Below are 18067 nucleotides of genomic sequence, written 5' to 3'. Positions count from 1 at the left end.
ATTGGTTAATGCCTTCCTAAATCAGTTAAAACTACATGTTCCCATTTGTGCCTTTCTTCTGATGTTTCAGGTGTTAAGTATCACATTTTTAATGTTGATCTAAAACCCAGTAACTCTTCCTTACATTAGCCTTTAACTGCTCTTTCTCTAGCCCCAGTTGCTTCAGGAATGCAGACCTACCTCACCTTGCATTTTAGGAACCTTGCCTACCGACAGCCCCCCAACCTGAAGCAAATACTCACCAGCAACCACATATCACACAACAGAACCACTCACCCAGGAACCTATCCTTGCAACAAAGCCTGTTGCCAACTGTGCCCACATATCTATTCAGGGGACACCATCACAGGGCCTAATAACATCAGCCACACTATCAGAGGCTCGTTCACCTGCACATCTACCAATGTGATATATGCCATCATGTGCCAGCAATGCCCCTCTGCCATGTACATTGGTCAAACTGGACAGTCTCTACGTAAAAGAATAAATGGACACAAATCAGATGTCAAGAATTATAACATTCAAAAACCAGTCGGAAAACACTTCAATCTCTCTGGTTACTCGATTTCTGATCTCAAAGTGACTATCCTTCAACAAAAAAACTTAGAAAACAGACTCCAATGACAGACTGCTGAATTGGAATTAATTTGCAAATGGGAGACAATTAACTTAGGCTTGAATAGAGATTGGGAATGGTTGATTCGTTATAAAAAGTAACCTATTTCTCCTTGTTTATTCCTTCTCCCCCCCCACTGTTCCTCAGACCTTGTTAAACCCTGGATTTGTGCTGGAAATGGCCCACCTTGATTGTCATACACATTGTAAGGAGAGTGATCACTTTAGATAAGCTATTACCAGCAGGAGAGTGGGGTGGGGGGAGAGAACCATTTTTTCATGGTCTGTGTGTATAAAAACATCTTCTGTATTTTCCACAGTATGCATCCGATGAAGTGAGCTGTAGCTCACGAAAGCTTGTGCTCAAATAAATTGGTTAGTCTCTAAGGTGCCACAAGTACTCCTTTTCTTTTTGCCAGGTTACTGTAACCAGGAACTCTCCCCTCAAAGTTCTTACATGGAACATCATAAAACAAGTCTCTGAATTGGCCTGGTGACAGAGGTTCAGGAGTCTTGTAGAAAGGAAGCACTTAGATTGGGGTTGTGCAAGTGCCCACTTTCAGCACAGAACATTTAGAATTCTCAGCTTCCAAAAGGGCTGTGCAGCCCTAGCTGCCTCAGCTCCTTCTTTTGTTTCCATAGCTAGCTGTGAGTTTTGGACCTTCTTTTCGAGCCCAGAGCAATCTTGAGCCTTTAATCCAGTATCCCTATTACAGTTAAATGGTATCTAACTTCCTACTGCATCAGAATGTTAGGCATTTGAAAGAATAAATTTTGAGCATCTATGTATTACACCCTTCAATAAAATAAAACCTAGTATGTGGGTAGGTCATTAGAAAAATATTTGGAAGGTGATCTTAATTACAGAAGATTCCTTTTATGTAAAAATAAAATATGTACTATTTTCCACTGTAAATACAAACTTTGGCTATCTGCATCTGAGGGATTAAAAATTCATATTAGCCACTCTAAAAGTAACTAATCTCACAACTTTAAAGGCTTTATACCTTTTCCTTGATGCATATGTAACCTGATTTTCCTCTAACTTTCAATGCAGATGCATTTTTAATTTGCGTGATTTTTCTCTAACCTTTAAATAAAAGTGACTTATTACATTTATTCTATATAATAGAATGTTAAATCCGACCTTAACTTTGGAACAAATTTGTTTTGTACATCCAAACTTAGTAAAACATTTTTAAAATGCAAATTTAAAAAAGTTGCTCTGTCAAAATTAAAATATCTTTCCTCTAAACTGTACATTAAACTCCATTTAAAAAAAAATTATACATTTAAAAGAAACATTTCTCTCTGTTCTACCCCCAAATAGTCAAGTAGACAGACCAGTTTAAAGTTATGACAGTTTACTACAGTTATCTCACTGCACTGATACTGTCTTCTACCTCTTTACTTCTTACAATCAGTTTTGAATACACTACTTCTTAGGGACAAATCCTGAAGTCACTTACTTAGTTTTTACCCAGTCAAAACTGGCAACCGTTTCAATGATAACACTGCCTGATAAAGGACTTTTGGTTTTATCCCATCTAACTTCAATGAAAGTGAGAGGGGCTACACACTTAAGTTTGTATAGTTCTCAGTTGATGCTAATATGACTTGTCAGTCTGCTGTTAGGAAATTGAAAGACATTCAGAAAGGCATCTTTAAGTAACTTGCTGTAGGACTGCACTTGGGTGCCATCTGCAGATAAAAATTAATTAAAAAAACCAGTAACAAACTTTCTGGAATGTTCCATGTCTGATATAATCAGACAAGTAGCACTTCCAGAAATCTAAAACAAAACTATAGATCTAATTTCTTTTTATCTTTTTATCAATTCATTCCACTACTTGTCAGCAATGTAATAACTGCAATCATGTCTTTCCCACATCAATTACATCTTTTGAGCTAAACACTTAATGCTAAACTTATTGTGATCTACATAATGAACTCAGGGCACATCAGGCTTTCCAGTTCTATTCACATTTCTCTAATATTTACTTTTTTGGACTGGGGTGGGGGGTTTCTCCAAGCTTTGTCGAAATTCACAGGTTTGAATTTGAGCAAAGGAAGATTGAGAAATATCCTTCCAGCAAATGTGTAAAATTGCATCTGTCTTGTGAAAGTTTGACACAACTTTCCTGTTTGAAAATTCATTAATGTTCATTTTGCCTACATTGGTATGTCCCCATTAGATTTAATATCCCTACAGAACTTGTACTACTTGAGCCAATCTTGAAAATATTCAGATACGCTGAAATTTTTAACTGCAAGTGAGTGCTTCTGAAGAAACAATACTACCATATTTGAGGCTGCAACTCTATAAAAGTTCCTTCTTGAAGACAAGGTGGGATGGGGTGTGTGTGAGAGAGATCCCTTTTCCTTGCGGGTGTGTGTGTGTGGGGGGGTTTACTGGATAAATTGGTTGGAAGTTACCAATGCAGTTGGGCAGTGAACAGGTCTCAGTCCATTAGAATGAGATAGCTGTGACTTTGTAACCAACTTATTGATAAACTGTATGTATGTATGCAGAACTTTCCCAATCTCATCACCTTGTACAAAGGAAAACCCCCAATCATTTAACAAAATAACCAACATAGCTGCCATCTTGGGCTTTACAAAATAAACATCTGCACCAACTTGCTCACTTACTACCATGAGGCTTTCCTGTGATAGCCTGCAGCTAGAACCTTGCTTCTTGAGACCACTTTGCTTGCCTTCCACTGAAGTTCTTTGTTCTTCTATACAGGTTTTTATACCATACTCATTACCATAGTACCTAAGACAACACTACGCAATCCTGAAGACTGGTGATTATCCAGGGGTTGTTCATTTAATCTGTCAGTATTTTTTAGTTTCTATGTGGAAATAGTGCTGAAGTAAAAAATTTCACTAAATAGAAGAAAGAATCACAGGTATAAAATGAATGGCCAAGAAAAGGCATCCTCCTAGAAAGTTTGACAACTGAAAGTAGTAAAACTAACTCAGGTCTTAAACTAATTGTGTATTTGGGAAAAGAACTTTAGTTTTGACCATCTCCTCGCTTTGATGGGAGAAGATACACTCCAGCTGAGAGACTTCTATCTAGAAAAATATTTAGATCATTCTGACAAATCACCTTTACTTCACATATTTTTGTAGTCTGAGAGCCTACAAGACACAGGATTGAAAGGTGAGCACAGCCAAAGATGATGCAGAAATCAAATCTAGATATCCTTTTTTTAGTGTTTGTCCACATAATTGCACATGTGCCACAGATCAGATTCTTTTGAATAGCTGTGTCCACTGGGGCTGTGCCTGCACCTTGGGAGCCTTCCAAACAGTAGCCAAAAGATATAAGGGGTGGGATGGCCTCAACTGCCTCTCATTCCTTCTTATTTCCCATAGCTGTGAGACTGAACCCCCCACTGTGTGTACATCTCTTCACCTACAGAGAGTAGCTAAATCTACTGCTGATAAGCTTGGTTTACCCAGTAGTAGTAAAAAGTTCTGCTGAGGGCACTGATAGGATTGCTACGCCGCCACCACCCCTGTATGAGAGCTAGACTCCACTCTACCTAGGCCTAAAATAGCCAAAAGTCACTTCTCCAGGAGTCCAGATTTGCCCATCCTGCTGCACAGCAATGATTTTCTACAGGTGCTTGGGATGCCTCTTATGCCTAGGACAAGTGCCTGAAGGCTGCCTGGTGTGCAAGTCTCGCTCAGAGGACATGCTGAAAGCTAGAGAAGGTAGACTGAAGCTTCATTTCCTAGAGTCATTGATGTGGGCAACATCAGTCCCTGAAAAACAACCGCAAAGAAAGCCTCCACCTGGTCAGTCACACTCCTAGTGTCTCATTGAAATCTTTTTGTCACCCTAAGCTCAATGGACACTCAGCAACCCCACTCTTCTGGCATTGACCTAGGAGAGGGGCCACCAAGAGCAGCACTTCAGAGCCCAGAGAAGGCACAGATTTCCTCTAGTCGGGAGCCAGACAAAAGTATTGCCCCAGTACTCCTACACCCTAGAGCCTCAGGCTAAACCTTGCTCAAATCCATCTAAAGCAAAATCACAGATCACACAGTACTCCTGGTGCAAAGTGGCTGTCTCCATTACTGCTCAGATAGAAGGCCCCTCTCTGGCATCATGAGTACTGGCACTGGATGGCTCCATGCTGGCTGAGAACCTGTGCTGTGCACATTGGCGTGACTGTTGTGGTGCTGGAAGCTCATCCAGCACTGACTCATTAGCACTGCTGCAAGCCAGTTCTTAGCAGAGGCTGACTTTGCTGTGGGACCAATTTCAGAATCTCTGACCTTGGACAGACACAGGCAATGAACAGGCCAGGTCCCTCTTGTGATCTTTTGGTACTGCCCATAAACTTGAGTAGGCAGGACTGTGGACTGGGGTGTCCCACCTATGGAAGAAGAATTTGCTTTCTCGGCTTCTTCAGAGGAATGCAGTATATCCTCCTCACCAGAATGTAACCCATCTCCACCCTGGATAACCTAGTGGGATGTGAACAGACAGTCGAGGCAGGAATCCCAAACAGGCACCCAAAAGCCTTCTGGACTGAGAAGGAACCACCACGATGCGAGCCTCCCATATGCCCTCTTCCCCCTCACTACCACTACCACCCTTGGATCTCTATTGGTCTCCTTGAGGTATGACCCATATGTTAAGAAACTGCTTCCTTAGTGGTATCCAGACCAAGATCACCCTCTCCAAAACAGATCCAGCCTGTTCCAGTACATCACCAACTACTAAGAAAGCAAGAGGTCTGGGATGGTGATCTCTTCCTCAAAACCTGCTTTCTATTTTTTCCTTGTCCTCTGATAGGGTATAAACCCACAGTGGCACCAAAAGGGCTAAAGGAATCTGAGAGCACTGTAATTTCACTGATTACACCTGGGAAGGGTGTGATCAGGTAAAAGGATGGACTTAAAAGGAGAGGGGGGGGAGGTCAGGGGAGAGAAGGAATCCCTCCCCTCCAGGAAGCAGCCTGAGGGAAGGCTACAAGACCTGGACTAAGTGCCTCCAGAATTCAGAGGGAAAAGTTTCTAATTCCACTACTTAATCCTGAAGAAGAAAGGGGAAATGGAGACCCATCCTGGATCCTTGATGTCTCAATGCCTTCATTCTTCACTTCAGATCAAGGATGTTACTTTAGTCTCTGCCATCCTCTTTGGATTGGTTCATGGCTCCAGACCTGCAGGACACTTACTTTCACAGTACTACACTACAAGTAAAGTCTCCTCCCCTTTGGCCAGTCCACAGTCTCAAAGCTGTTCACCGATGTTCTTGCTGTAGTGGCAGTGCAGCTAAGGAGACAAGAAGTCCAGTTATATCCCTACTTAGATGGGATTCATCCTTACAGCATGTCAGAAAAGACTTCCTCTCTTCACCTCTCTGGGCCTCTGAGTCCAATTCACAGTAACCCAACACAAAACATCAAATTCATAGGAGTAGTCTTAGATTCAGGCTAGTGAAGATGTACCTACCCCAGAAGTTCCAGACCGTAATTGACATTACAGGCAGCTCCATGTGCATTCCATGATGCAAATGAAAACCTGTCTGATGCTTCTGGGACACATGACATGTTGCATGCCAGACTTCACCTGCATTCACTGCAAGGGTGGTTGAAATCAACATGTTCATGCTATATCTGTTCCATGGAAATCCTGTCATCATTAAACTGGTGGATGCAATCTACCAATGCAGATGGAAACTATTCTCTTTTTGGTCAGAGTTACCATGGCTCACCTCTGCAGAAGACTGTTCTCCATATATTTGTATTTGCTCTCACTAAAGCAGTCATGGTTGTCCCTTAGACTCTCATTGAGCTATCTGGCTGCAATCTCAGCAAATCATCTTCCAAAACAGACATTGGTATTCTCACCCCACTGCAGTGGAATTTTCTGAAAGGACTGACCTCTTTTCTCCTTGTCAGAACTCCCTCCTTCCCTGGAAGAGTGACTAGATGATTTAATAGGTCCCTCCCTTTGAGCCCATGGATGCCTGCTCCTTCCATCACCTCTGTGAAGAGAGCCTTTGTGGTGGTCATAAAGTTGGCGGAGAGATTCAAGCCCTTATGGCACAACTTTCTTATATGAACTTTCAGCGTCAACAGTAGACCTTACCTGCAGTTCTTGCTTAAGGTAGTGTCAGATTTTCACATAAATCAGTCTCTTCATCTGCTGGTCTTTCCCCAAAGCAAAAACTCATATATTGGACATCGATAGAGCATTATCCCCTTATCTAGACAAGACTAAATCAACCAGAGCATCAGACTTGTGGCATTTGTGAATGGATGAGAGGACAACAGTTTCTATGAGGGGTATTTGAATGGTTTTCAGACTTTCAATATAAAACTACTACATGCTAGCAAAGGGAGATCCCCCAGGACACATCAGGTCCCATTTGATTTGAGCCCCTGCAACCTCCACCACCTCATTGAGCATCATCCCATTGACTGAGACGTGCCTGGTGACGTGCTTGTACTCAGTTCATACTTTTACTATGTATCTGTAACCTTTGTGCAGGCCTCTAAATCAAATGTGAACTTTGCTAGCATGCAATACGTCAGTATTTACATAGGAGTCCTATTACCCACATCTGAGCATGGGATGCTTGTCACCAAGAGTGGAATTTGTGGAAATCACTTGAAGAACCTTGGTGCTGTAAGGTAAGTAATTGTTCTTTCAAGATGTGTAGTCCACACAGACTCCTTGACTTCCCCTCTGTCCCACTAATTTGAGTCTTTATTGGCAAAAGAACTGAGAAGTGGTTGAGGCTGCCCCCACCCCTTATGCCCTGGGCGACAATGGTTGAGAGGGTTCTCAGGGTGCAGCCATGGCCCTAATGGACACTGCTATCCAAAAGAATCTCATCTTCTGCATAAGGAATGCATGTGCCCCAAGAAGGCAATCTGCATGGACAACACATCTCAAAGAACCATAGTTACTCTAAGTTAAGTAACCGTTCTTTCTGGTGAGCAGTGGACACAACTCTGACTAAAGACAGAGGTAATGATCTAAAAATCTTTATAACCTTGAGAGAAAGAAACATCACACTGATTCTTGAAGAGGAACAAGAGTAGTAAATACTAGCTATTTTATTGCAGGAGTATGTTGGAAACCAAATCAGATGGACTCTCAAACCTAAATGCATAAACAATTTATTTAAAACAAATCTTTGTTTTAACATTCCTTTATTTTTAGAATCTTCTGGGAAAAGACCCTTGCTTGACAGTTTCTCAAGTGGTATCAAATGTCCTTGACAGAAGAAAAAATTGTCTACTTTAGGTGGTAGCACTCAGGCTTGGTAGTGACTATCCAAACCTGTTTCTTAAGAGAAACACAGGAGAAGAAAAGGATAAGTTCCATTTTTTTTCCTCCCCAACAGTTCAGTAACTAGAATATATACGCACAGCAGATGACCCAATTTTCAATGGAAGTCAGGCGCCCATGTTCCTCCCTTGGAAACTTTTGAAAATCTCACTGGTGGACACTGGCCCTGCAGAATTAAATTTGTGATTAGCTTTCCATGTGTAGTATGTAGTTGTGATGGTGGATTTTTGTTTTTTTGCAATGGTTTGTTGGAGGGGTGGAGAGACTACTGTCCTCTTACTGCTTTACTTTAAAATTGCAAATTTAGTTTCTTCGGTTGTATCAATGACATCAAAAGACTGACATTTTTTAGAAAGTTCAGACACAGTATCCTATAACATTTATAGAAAAAAATCACTGTAGCAAGATTCATGCTAAAAACTGTAAAAGGACCAGTTAAATTCCAATGCAGTTCACCCACTTCATTGTAACTGTGATCCATTCACAAAGCAGAATTATTTGAATGTCATGTATGTGCTACTTTCAGTCTTCCACCATTAGTGATGCAAACCTATTGTTAACATCACACAAAGGCTGAGCTTCCAATGTAGCATGCTGTCTGGTAGTCTCTGCCTGACTAGTGGCTTGCTTGTTCTTTACCTTGCAGAATTGGGTGGTCTTGGTTGTCTCCTGGAAGAAGTCTGGAGGTACAGTTGACTTTACTGCATGGAGCAGATCACAATAAAGCTGGCTCATCTTTGGAGATGAGAGAAGCTGATTCTCTGCTGCATGTACTGATTTAAGCTCTTTGCATAGTCTATGCACAAAGGTCCCACAATAAAGCCTGCCGAAGGAAAGATTAAATTTAGAATTATATCTAACTCTAGCTACCAAAACTATACTGTTTAGTGGAAAAAACAATACAAACTAGTGTCTTATTTGTGGTTTTATGCTACTCAGTTACACACCTCTAATGAACAATCATTGAATATGAACTCTTTAAATAAAAGCCTTTTAAAGAAACAATCCCAAACTCATTTTCATGATGAGTTCAAATCTAGCTTGTCTGCAGCTACATATTTACATTATTACTATATTTCTTAACTTTATTGGTTTTTAGAACCAGCAGGCAAAGTAAAGCCAAAGAAATTTCAGGTGACAACTCAATTTAAAACTGTTCTAGGTTTAATCAGAAGAAAAATCAAATTACTTTAGTTGCTGGGAATTAGCTGACATACATAACTTGTATCTTCAATGCCTGCTTTTTCATTTGAGCACTCTATAGGAGTGAAGTATTATTGAGTTAAGAGCCCTAGACATGAATATAGGGGAAAGAAGAACTTTACACATCTATGCAAGTAACAAGAAGTGCAGAACTCACTTGCCCAAGGAAGAGAAACTGCTTTTTAACAGCACCTTGAATATTTGAGAGCACTGAATTTGAGTAAAGTGCATTTTTAACCCTACATAAGACTTGCATCTAATGAAAGATGTTTAAAATCAGATTTAACATTGAAAATACAGATCCTAGATAGAAATCATTTCTGTGAATCTTCTGTAGTAACAGGTATAAAGAATTCTGCTCAAGTGAAAATGCTTAGGATCATTCATTATATGCCTGTGATTTCCAGACTTTTACTCTGAATTTTTTTCATGTTTTCAATTTATTGTACCCTTTTCCCTTTCTTGATGCACTTCCACATTATGTAATCTCCTAGATGTTGGTCTCAGGTGGTGATGCATACATGTTTACATACTTTAGTTATGATCTTAGTTTGACTCATGAGTCATTTTCATTGGCCTCAGAAAGGGTATGCAAGATCAAGCCCAAACTTTCTAATTTTAACACTACTTTAATTCAGGCACTGTATGTACTAAAGAATTAAGAGTAAAATTTTAATATTTTCGTTCAAAAAATTTATATTGGAATTTTATATGTAGTAATTACCAAAAACATGATTTTGCTGAAACATTAGAAGCTGTTACCATTTATTAAGTGCCAGAGTACTAGTGCCATACAACAGAATATGAACTGTACCAAATTTAAAAGGTCCCTTACCCAAGGAGCTTACATTCCAAGGGCACAGCAGGTATAATACAAGGCAAAACACAATATAAGGGTGCTTTATATTTGGAGCACCTTGTGAAGAAGGCAGGTCTCTTACAGGTTCTTACCGAGTTAAGTCTGGTTCAGTGAGAGGAGTAGAGAGTAGCTGGTTGAGATGCAATCCCATCTGGAGGCAGCACTGCCACTGGCAGAAAGTGTGTGCTGTGTCTAAATCCAGTAATTTCTGAAAATTCTTTTCTTTCCATTTTAGAAACTGGTCATAGACCATTTTATCATCTTTGACATGGAAAACCGCAGGATCTGGATTATGAATGGACAAGAAAATAAGGGTATTTCTAGAGGCTCCCATGCACTCTCCTATACAAAGAATGACTGGTATGTACAATTAATGGTGCCTGTGAACCTCTAAACACTAATCTGTTTTCAAGTGTCTTAAATTGTTACTGTTCAAGTACCAAAAGCCATGAGTGTCTGAAACAAAAGAATTCAATCTATTTGCTGGCTCAGTTGTGTGTGTCCGAGTGCACATACTTATGTGTTGTGGGCCAACTGGAAAAATCTTTAAAAAATCCTACTATGTGCCAGGTTAATGAGAAGCAGCTGAGAATTGCCTGCTCTGCTTCTGTAGTCTAACCCTTTCTTCCTCCCATACCGTCAGGAATGCCACCTAAATCGAACGCTGGCATATTATGTTACCTAAAAACCTTTCCCCACAACCTTTTAACTTTAAGATAGAACCAAACCCTTAAATCTTGCTACTTTTGCAGTATTACGATAGCTTCCCCCCCGCGTTTTGTGGGAAAAACCTTGCCTTAAATAGGATTTAATCCCGAAGTACTAATTATTGCTTACTAATTTGTTATACAAATGCTATGTTAAAGTAACATTTCCAATAGATTCAATCATAAACTGCAAAAGCAAACACAAACCCCTACGAGTTCTGAATTTAGATAGTAACTTGGCCCCACAGTGTGTGTAAAGCTTATAGCTGATCATTGTGTATAATACCCTGTCACAACAGGCCAAGTTAATTACAGCTTTAACATTAATCCTGAATGTTCTGGCTTCTTGTTAGAATATAGTTAAGGCTCTGACTTTAAAAAATAAGATTAATATAATCAGTAGTGCCTAGAGTGCCCCATTAGAGATCAGGACCCCATTGTACCAAGCACTACATGTACACAGACTATTCCTGCCTAGAATTTATAATCTGAAGTAGACCCTCAATGCTTAGCTGCTGCCAGTATTAAATTTGCTTAGTTTCTTGGACTTCCCTGTTAACTCTCTCAATACACTATTTTATTTATTCTTACTGAAACTGATGGTTTCTTTGGCCAAATTTCTGTTAGTATTTCCCCTTCCTGAAAGTATGAAGTTCTGAAAGTATGGAGAGGTAATACCTTTGCTTTCAAAGCTTCCCTATTGAGTCTGCTTTGAATTAGAATTCATTGTTAGACTCGCACATGAACAATATGTTTCCTGTAAGTACAAACTGACTTTAGTAAAAGTTCATTACTGAGTAACAAGTCTTATAGAAGTGTCAACCTTTGACGCATGTGTATGCTAAGTCTGAAAATTTTTTGCACTTTTTTATAGTGCTCCTGAAGCACAGTTACAAATGCCGCCACCACCACCTGACAAGGTCCATTTGGATTTTAGCCATTTAAAGATAGGCACCTGAGGCACAGATAAGTCAGATGTCTTTCCCAAAGACAAAAGTTGGGAATAGAACAGAGTTTAACTTCAAGTCCCTCAGTCTTAACTGCGACACAGCACTGTCTCTGATCTTCACCAATGTATCAATTGAGTGCTAAGGGTAGAGCGTAAATCACCATTAATTCCTATGGAAGTGGAGAGTCCTTACAAAAACAAAAGGGGGAAACTGTGGCTAGAATGTAGATTTGCATATAAATATGAAACATCCAGAAACATGTCAAAGTTTTTAGTTCTTTGGGGACCTACCTGGGCTACTTGTTGTCCTGTGCAATTCCCCAAATACCATTCCTAGAAGTAATGCCTGTAAATGATGCAATTTCACTTTGGGTTCTGAGTAACATGTCCAGTAGCAGGTTACAGCAACAGGGAGCCACAAGGGACTGGGGATGGGTTGTAGGATGCTGGCTTTCACTCCTAATGTCTCCAACAGCAGTTTTAGCCGAACTGATCTGGGCACCTGCCAAAAAAGTCATAATTATGGATATACTGTGAAGAGGTCTGGCTTTATATTGCTGTAAGGAAGTCCATTTACACTTGCCATCTTCACCCAAAGGCAAATGACTTCTGTGTTAATGCTAAGATAGCATTGTTAATTTTTTCAAAAATGTCCAACCTCATAAATATTGAGCTAATGAAAGTGACATGGATGAAACTTAGATCATTCTGTAGAATAAATTATTCCAAAACTATTCAATCTTTTTAAAAAGTAGTCACATTTCCTATGTTATCTATTCAAGGGTCAAATTTTTTGGAAGTGTTTCAGTTGCAGTTAGGTGCCTAAATGGAGTTGGGAGCTGAGCACACTGAAAATCTAGCCATTATTTATGCATTCAAAACCACCTCCTTTGGCATGTCCTGGAGGGTGTCTGTCCTACGTCACCTGCATTTCAGGGGTTAGCATTGCACCATAGGCTGTAAACTTGTGCTACCATCCAACTATCCGTACCATTGATCTATACTCCCAGTGGAATCTTCTACCTGGATTTTGACAGAGAACTGCAGTTATCACTTATATGCATTGAGAGCTCATACAATACAAGTGAAAATCTGGCTTCATAAATTGTGACTAGTAAATGAGACTTGACTCATTTAAAAAAATCCTAAGCCATTACAGTAACACTGGTACAAATTGTGTGCGTATATACAAAAAAAATTCATTAAAAAAATTGCAGTTGCAGTATTATAGGAGCCTGGGCAACCTTAGTTCAGCTGCTTTGTGTACATGCATTATAGTCTTGCCCATTATTAGGGCCCTACCAATTCCATGGCAGTCAAAAACATTTCAGACTGTGACGTTTAAGCCCTTCCCCGTGAAATCTGATCTCTCCCCCGCTGCTGGGAGTGCCCCAGCCAGGGGGCTCCTAGCTGCGAGTCCAGGCTGGGCTAGGAAGGGAGAGGACTTGTCCTTCCACTGCATGGCTGCTCTCGGGGAGATCAGACCTACCTCTGAGTACCTTCCCCTGCTGCAGGAAGCTCCAGCCCAGGAGGTTCCTGCAGCTGAAGGAGACTTGTGGAGGTGGGTCCAATATGGCCCTGCTCCTGGAAATGCCCCAGCCAGGGTGCTCCTACCTGCAAGGCCCTGCTGGGCTGAGGAGCGACAGCACTTCTCCTTCCCTTGCATGGCAGCTCTGGAGGTGCAGATGAGATCAGATCCACTTCTGGGTAGGGACCCCCAAGGTTACAACACTCAAATTTCAGATGTACAGAGCTGAAAATGTGAAACTGACCAATTTAAGAAGCCTCTGGCTGTGACCTCAAGCAAAATGGACCATGAATTTGGTAGGGCCCTACCCGTTATCAGACGAGAAGTCTGCAGTAGAGCAGAAACAGAACCCAGCTCTATTGGGCCCCAATCCCATGCTAAAAATGCAAGAACATCTTTTCTCTCCTGTAATCCTTTGCTTCATTTATGGGCCACCCCATGCATTGAACAAGGCAGAGTGGGTCCTAGAGCACAAGAGTATGTAATAATTTAAAGACTAGCACAGTGCCTACACAGGGAGACAAATTTAAGTTGCATGGACGCTTCCTAACTTGTGCTTGACTCTGCAACCTTAATGTTCATTTGAAGATTTTTGTATGCAGTTTCCTTAATTTAAAAAAGAAAAATGAAAACAAACATATATAGGTCAGCAGCAGGGTTTGAATGCAGGTCCTCGAGATCAATAGCACCAGTTGGGCTAAAGGAGTAAATGGTAGCGGTCACATCCGTGTGTCGTCCCCCCCAGAGCCATATACACTTTGACAATTTAGTTTAATGGTTACATACAGCACTGCCAAATACAGATCTGGAGCATTCATTCTGAAAGGTTGAGCAGGCAGTGGATGAGAGTTGAGGCTACCATATTAGAACCAGATTCTATTCCTAGCTCTCCCCAAAGTGACCTTGTGCAACCTCACAATTATGTACCCTTTGAAAGGGGATGAGAGAGATTTTTCCTTCCTCTAAAGATAGGGGTTACAAGGCCTTGATCAATAGTGACTGAACCATACAAGATTGCCACCCCTAGTCAATTGAAGAACTGAGACTAGAACTGTTTCCTTCTAGTTCCCAACCCAGCACACCACCTCTACCCCAAAATGTTTTCTTCAGCTGCTGCTTTGTCCATTTACTATCTGGAGCCATGTAGGGAGCTCTATGGAACTGGCAAGTATATGAACTGCAGATGGCACACAAAACTGGGGGGCTGAAGCTTGCTCAGTGCAGATTAGAGACTTTAGCAGAAAGCCTCTAACACATACTCTCTATAGCTTGTGACTTTTTTTCCTGAAGTGTATAGCTTTATCAAACCTGGATTGATTTTCATGACAAAAAAAGCACCTCTTTAAATCAAGGATTACTCCTCATGCAGATTTAAAAAAAAATCTGCTCTGAAAGCTCTCTTAAATGGTTAGTTTGGGAAAATTGAATGCAAATGAAAACAAGGTTATAATGGGAAGTTTTAGGCCTCTACAACCTCTGCCTATAACTTGTCGAGTGTTCCTTTCTAAAAAGATTATGTAATTGTAACATCTCTGAATGCTGGAAACCAAAGGCTATGACCCTACCGTTAGTACTGCATGTACTGCTTATTACCATGAGCAGTCTTATAAAGTACTTACAAGTGACTTCTATCTGGTACTAAACTGACTGACTGGATTGACACCCAAGTTCCCCCCTCCCCATTACACTCACAACATTGATTTGTTATCCAGGATATCTGTTCTGACAACCCTACCTCAGTTAATGTGGCCAAACAGCAATGGTCTTCACAAAAATCCAGAGGCAGCAATGTTGTTGGAACAAAGGATTTTTTAAGCGTCTTTTGGATTCTGTCAAATTCACGGACAATTGGGAGCTTGTTGGACTGCTTACTTGGGGAAATAACTTCAGAATTTTGAGAGGCATTCAGAAGTAGCCCATAGATGACTTGACGAATGGGTAGGGCGACTGTGTGAGCACTAGGCCTCTGCATGTTCTCCACCTGGACATGAAGGATTGTTCTTCTTAATAGAAGGGCATCACTAATGAATGGAGACAAATGACCTTTTGCCAAAGCCTCAAGCATCCATTGTGGTAACTCTAATTTCCTGATCACCTGAGACTCATAGGTTCCATTCTGAAAAAAATCCTCAAGCTTCACATCAGACTGTTCATATTCCTCCATGGAAGAGCACAGAATCTCCCTTATTTCTTCTCTCTCATGCTTTTTAAGATATTTCAGTACATTGTCTATGGCCTCTGTGGGATCAGCAAAATGGGATAACCAGTTTAGAAGTCCCTGAATGCGGACATGCTTCCTCCCCCTCCCGCCGGAGCCTCCAACTGGCAGGCGCACCTTGCTGAAGAATGTCTCCAGAGCTGGCAAATTAATGTAATCATTACCATTCATCACAGCAAAGAGAGGAAGAAGGGCTTTGTTCATATGACTGAAGTGGCTGCACAGTCTCTCTGAAGAGAAGCATCGAGCTGGAATGTAGCAGTCTAGTGTGCCTTCACAGGTACAAAGGTTTCTCCACTGAAAGTAATTCAGAGGGCAATACCCAGCTTTCAAATCAAAAATACAAAAGTCACTGTCTAAAGTTAAAACTGGACAATTCCAATGATTAGCCAATGACATAATATCCCTATCTGCTTCTGAGAAGCACTGGACAAAAGGTACTTCCAATTTGGTCAAGACTTGCTTGAAAACCTCTCTCGTGAGCAGGGGTAGCACGCTTCCACCACCACCTCTAGAGATGGAATATGCTACCTGGATCTTATCCCTGGCTCTTTCCTTTAATGTCACAAACTTCTTATCGGACAAGTCACACCCTCCATCTAACACAACATATGGGTATATTTTGCATACAGACAAAGTTTCAAAAAACTTGTGCACAATATCTGTAAAAGAATCATAATCCCCTCCATGTTGGAGGTCTAGATTTGATTCAAAATAAAGCCGATGAAACAAATTATTTCCATCAATGATGATTTTTGTGTTCCTTAATTGTAGATCAGTGAAGAACTGCTTATGCTCTCCCACGTAGCTCATTAATCCATGGATGCCCATACTCTTAACGTGTTAACAGCTGTAGTCAAACAAATGAACAATTTAATTTTCAAGTACCGCATACAAAACTGATGATCAGATTAATTAGACACTAGTGCTGTCCACTTACCTCAGCTCCTGCTACCTTTGAGTCCAAAAGTGACAGTTACAAGATTTTTTCCCCAGGTCAAAAGGAACCAATGGACACTGTTTACATATAGCTTTTTCCCCTGACAGGCCAAATTGTTTTAAACTACAGCTGCTAGAATTGCACTACCCTACCCCCATGTGACTTGGAGCTAACCTATGCAAACTGACTTTTCTAGTGCTATCCATGGGCACTGAAAACTACACCTCTGAAAAGGGACATGCGGCCACTTCTGTCCGCCAGCCTTTCCATGCCGTCGTACTCAGTGATCCGCACCGAAGCAGTAGCTCAGTGTAAATGGCTGAGTTGGTCCATAAGTTACAGAGCAGGTTTTGGTGATTTGTTAAGCCGCACTCACCCTCTGTAACATACTGAAATAGACACGCAAAATGAAGGGACCTCCCCGCCATTAAGTGACCTGCGGCCAGCTCAGGCCGGGGGGGTAGGGGGGGGAGAGAATCCCGGCTATAACGTTTTACCCAGAGAAACTCAGCGCAGGGACCGCCCCACCCAGCCGGGGCCTTTCACCACTCAGGAGCTGGGCCTTGCTCGGGCTTACGACACGGCATGGCTCCGCCCCGGGGGGGGGGTGTGCAGCTAGACGGGGCAGACATGAGCGGTGCCTCCCCCCGGAGCGCGAGCGAAGCCAGTGGGGCTCGTGGCGCTGTCCGTTATCTCGCACTCGGGCCCGCGCCTCAGGCAACGCCTCGCGCCTCCTTCCGTCCCCCACGGGAACGCCAACGCTGCCAGATGGCTCAGCCCCTCTGTGCGCGCCGTATAAGGGACCCGTAACTGCCCTAGCTCGGGCGACTCAGTTCCGCTCCTGCAGACACGACCCGTGCCTCAGCAAACAGCCTCCCTTCCTCCACTTCCGGGGGGGGGCGGGACACATCAAGATAGGAGGACCCAGGAATTACGCCTGGTGAAGCCACGCCCACTCCAGCGCCTCACTGTTGCGTCGCTCATCGGCGGGTAATATTAGCGTCCGTTTCCATGCGAGGAGGGTAGAGCGGGCGCAGACGGGTCACGTGACTACCCCTCTCGGGTTCTCTCTGGGAGCTGGTTGGGTCCGGCCTGGGTGTCTGTATCCCGTCGGGCAGCGCGGCGTCTCCAGGAGACCAGTACCAAACAGAGGCCGGGCGGGAGGGGAGCTAGCTGGCGGGTGGAGCGGGGCCGTGCACAGAGAACCCGGCTGCGACGCAGGGGTGGGACCCGCGCCGCCTCCTCTTCTATGCCGGGGGCGGGGATGAGAAGGTAAATGGACGTGACCCCCTCCTATGTCCAGCACAGCTCCTCTCGTCGCCCCACGCTCACGCCCCCAGAGCCGCAGGCGCCGGAGTCACTTGGGCGGAGAGCACCTGACAATGCCCTGCCCCATCCCGTCAGCGAGCTCTGAGTACTGGGGGCAGGCCTTGCGACAGCGGGTGCGAGCATGAGATTGGCCACACGGGATCCGACCAATGGACCTTCCAGCCCAGTATCCCGTTCTCTGACAGTGGCCAGTGCCAGGTGCCCCAGAGGGAATGACCGGAGCAGATAGTTATTGAGTGAGCCATCCCCTTTCGCCCACTCCCAGCATCTAGCCGTCAGAGGCTTAGGGATGCCCAGAGCATGGGGTTGTGAGCCTGATTGTCTTGGCTGATAGCCACTGGTGGACCTATCCTCCATGAACTTATTTAATTATTTTTTGAACCTAGTTAT

General features: G+C 42.6%; 1 protein-coding gene across 3 annotated transcripts; it reads right to left on the bottom strand.

The window, feature by feature from the left end:
- Nucleotides 1–7756: 7756 nt before the first annotated feature.
- ASTE1 (asteroid structure-specific endonuclease 1) lies at nucleotides 7757–17144 on the bottom strand. 3 transcript variants are annotated; one of them, XM_077811187.1, is made up of 5 exons: nucleotides 14926–17144; nucleotides 11954–12164; nucleotides 10099–10291; nucleotides 8584–8767; nucleotides 7757–8110 (listed from the first exon to the last, which is right to left on the bottom strand). In XM_077811187.1, the coding sequence occupies exons 1-5, from the start codon at nucleotides 16237–16239 to the stop codon at nucleotides 8042–8044; spliced, it is 1971 nt and encodes a 656-aa protein (XP_077667313.1). In that variant the 5' UTR covers nucleotides 16240–17144; the 3' UTR covers nucleotides 7757–8041. The 3 variants fall into 3 exon arrangements, with proteins under 3 accessions (XP_077667313.1, XP_077667312.1, XP_077667311.1); XM_077811186.1 differs by having other exon boundaries at nucleotides 7757–8767; nucleotides 14926–16258; nucleotides 16349–17143; XM_077811185.1 differs by having other exon boundaries at nucleotides 7757–8767; nucleotides 14926–17143.
- Nucleotides 17145–18067: the final 923 nt, after the last annotated feature.

This window comes from Eretmochelys imbricata, chromosome 2 (assembly GCF_965152235.1).
Source record: "Eretmochelys imbricata isolate rEreImb1 chromosome 2, rEreImb1.hap1, whole genome shotgun sequence".
Classification (NCBI taxonomy): Eukaryota; Metazoa; Chordata; order Testudines; family Cheloniidae; genus Eretmochelys; species Eretmochelys imbricata.
This window is presented reverse-complemented; position numbering and strand designations above follow the sequence as displayed.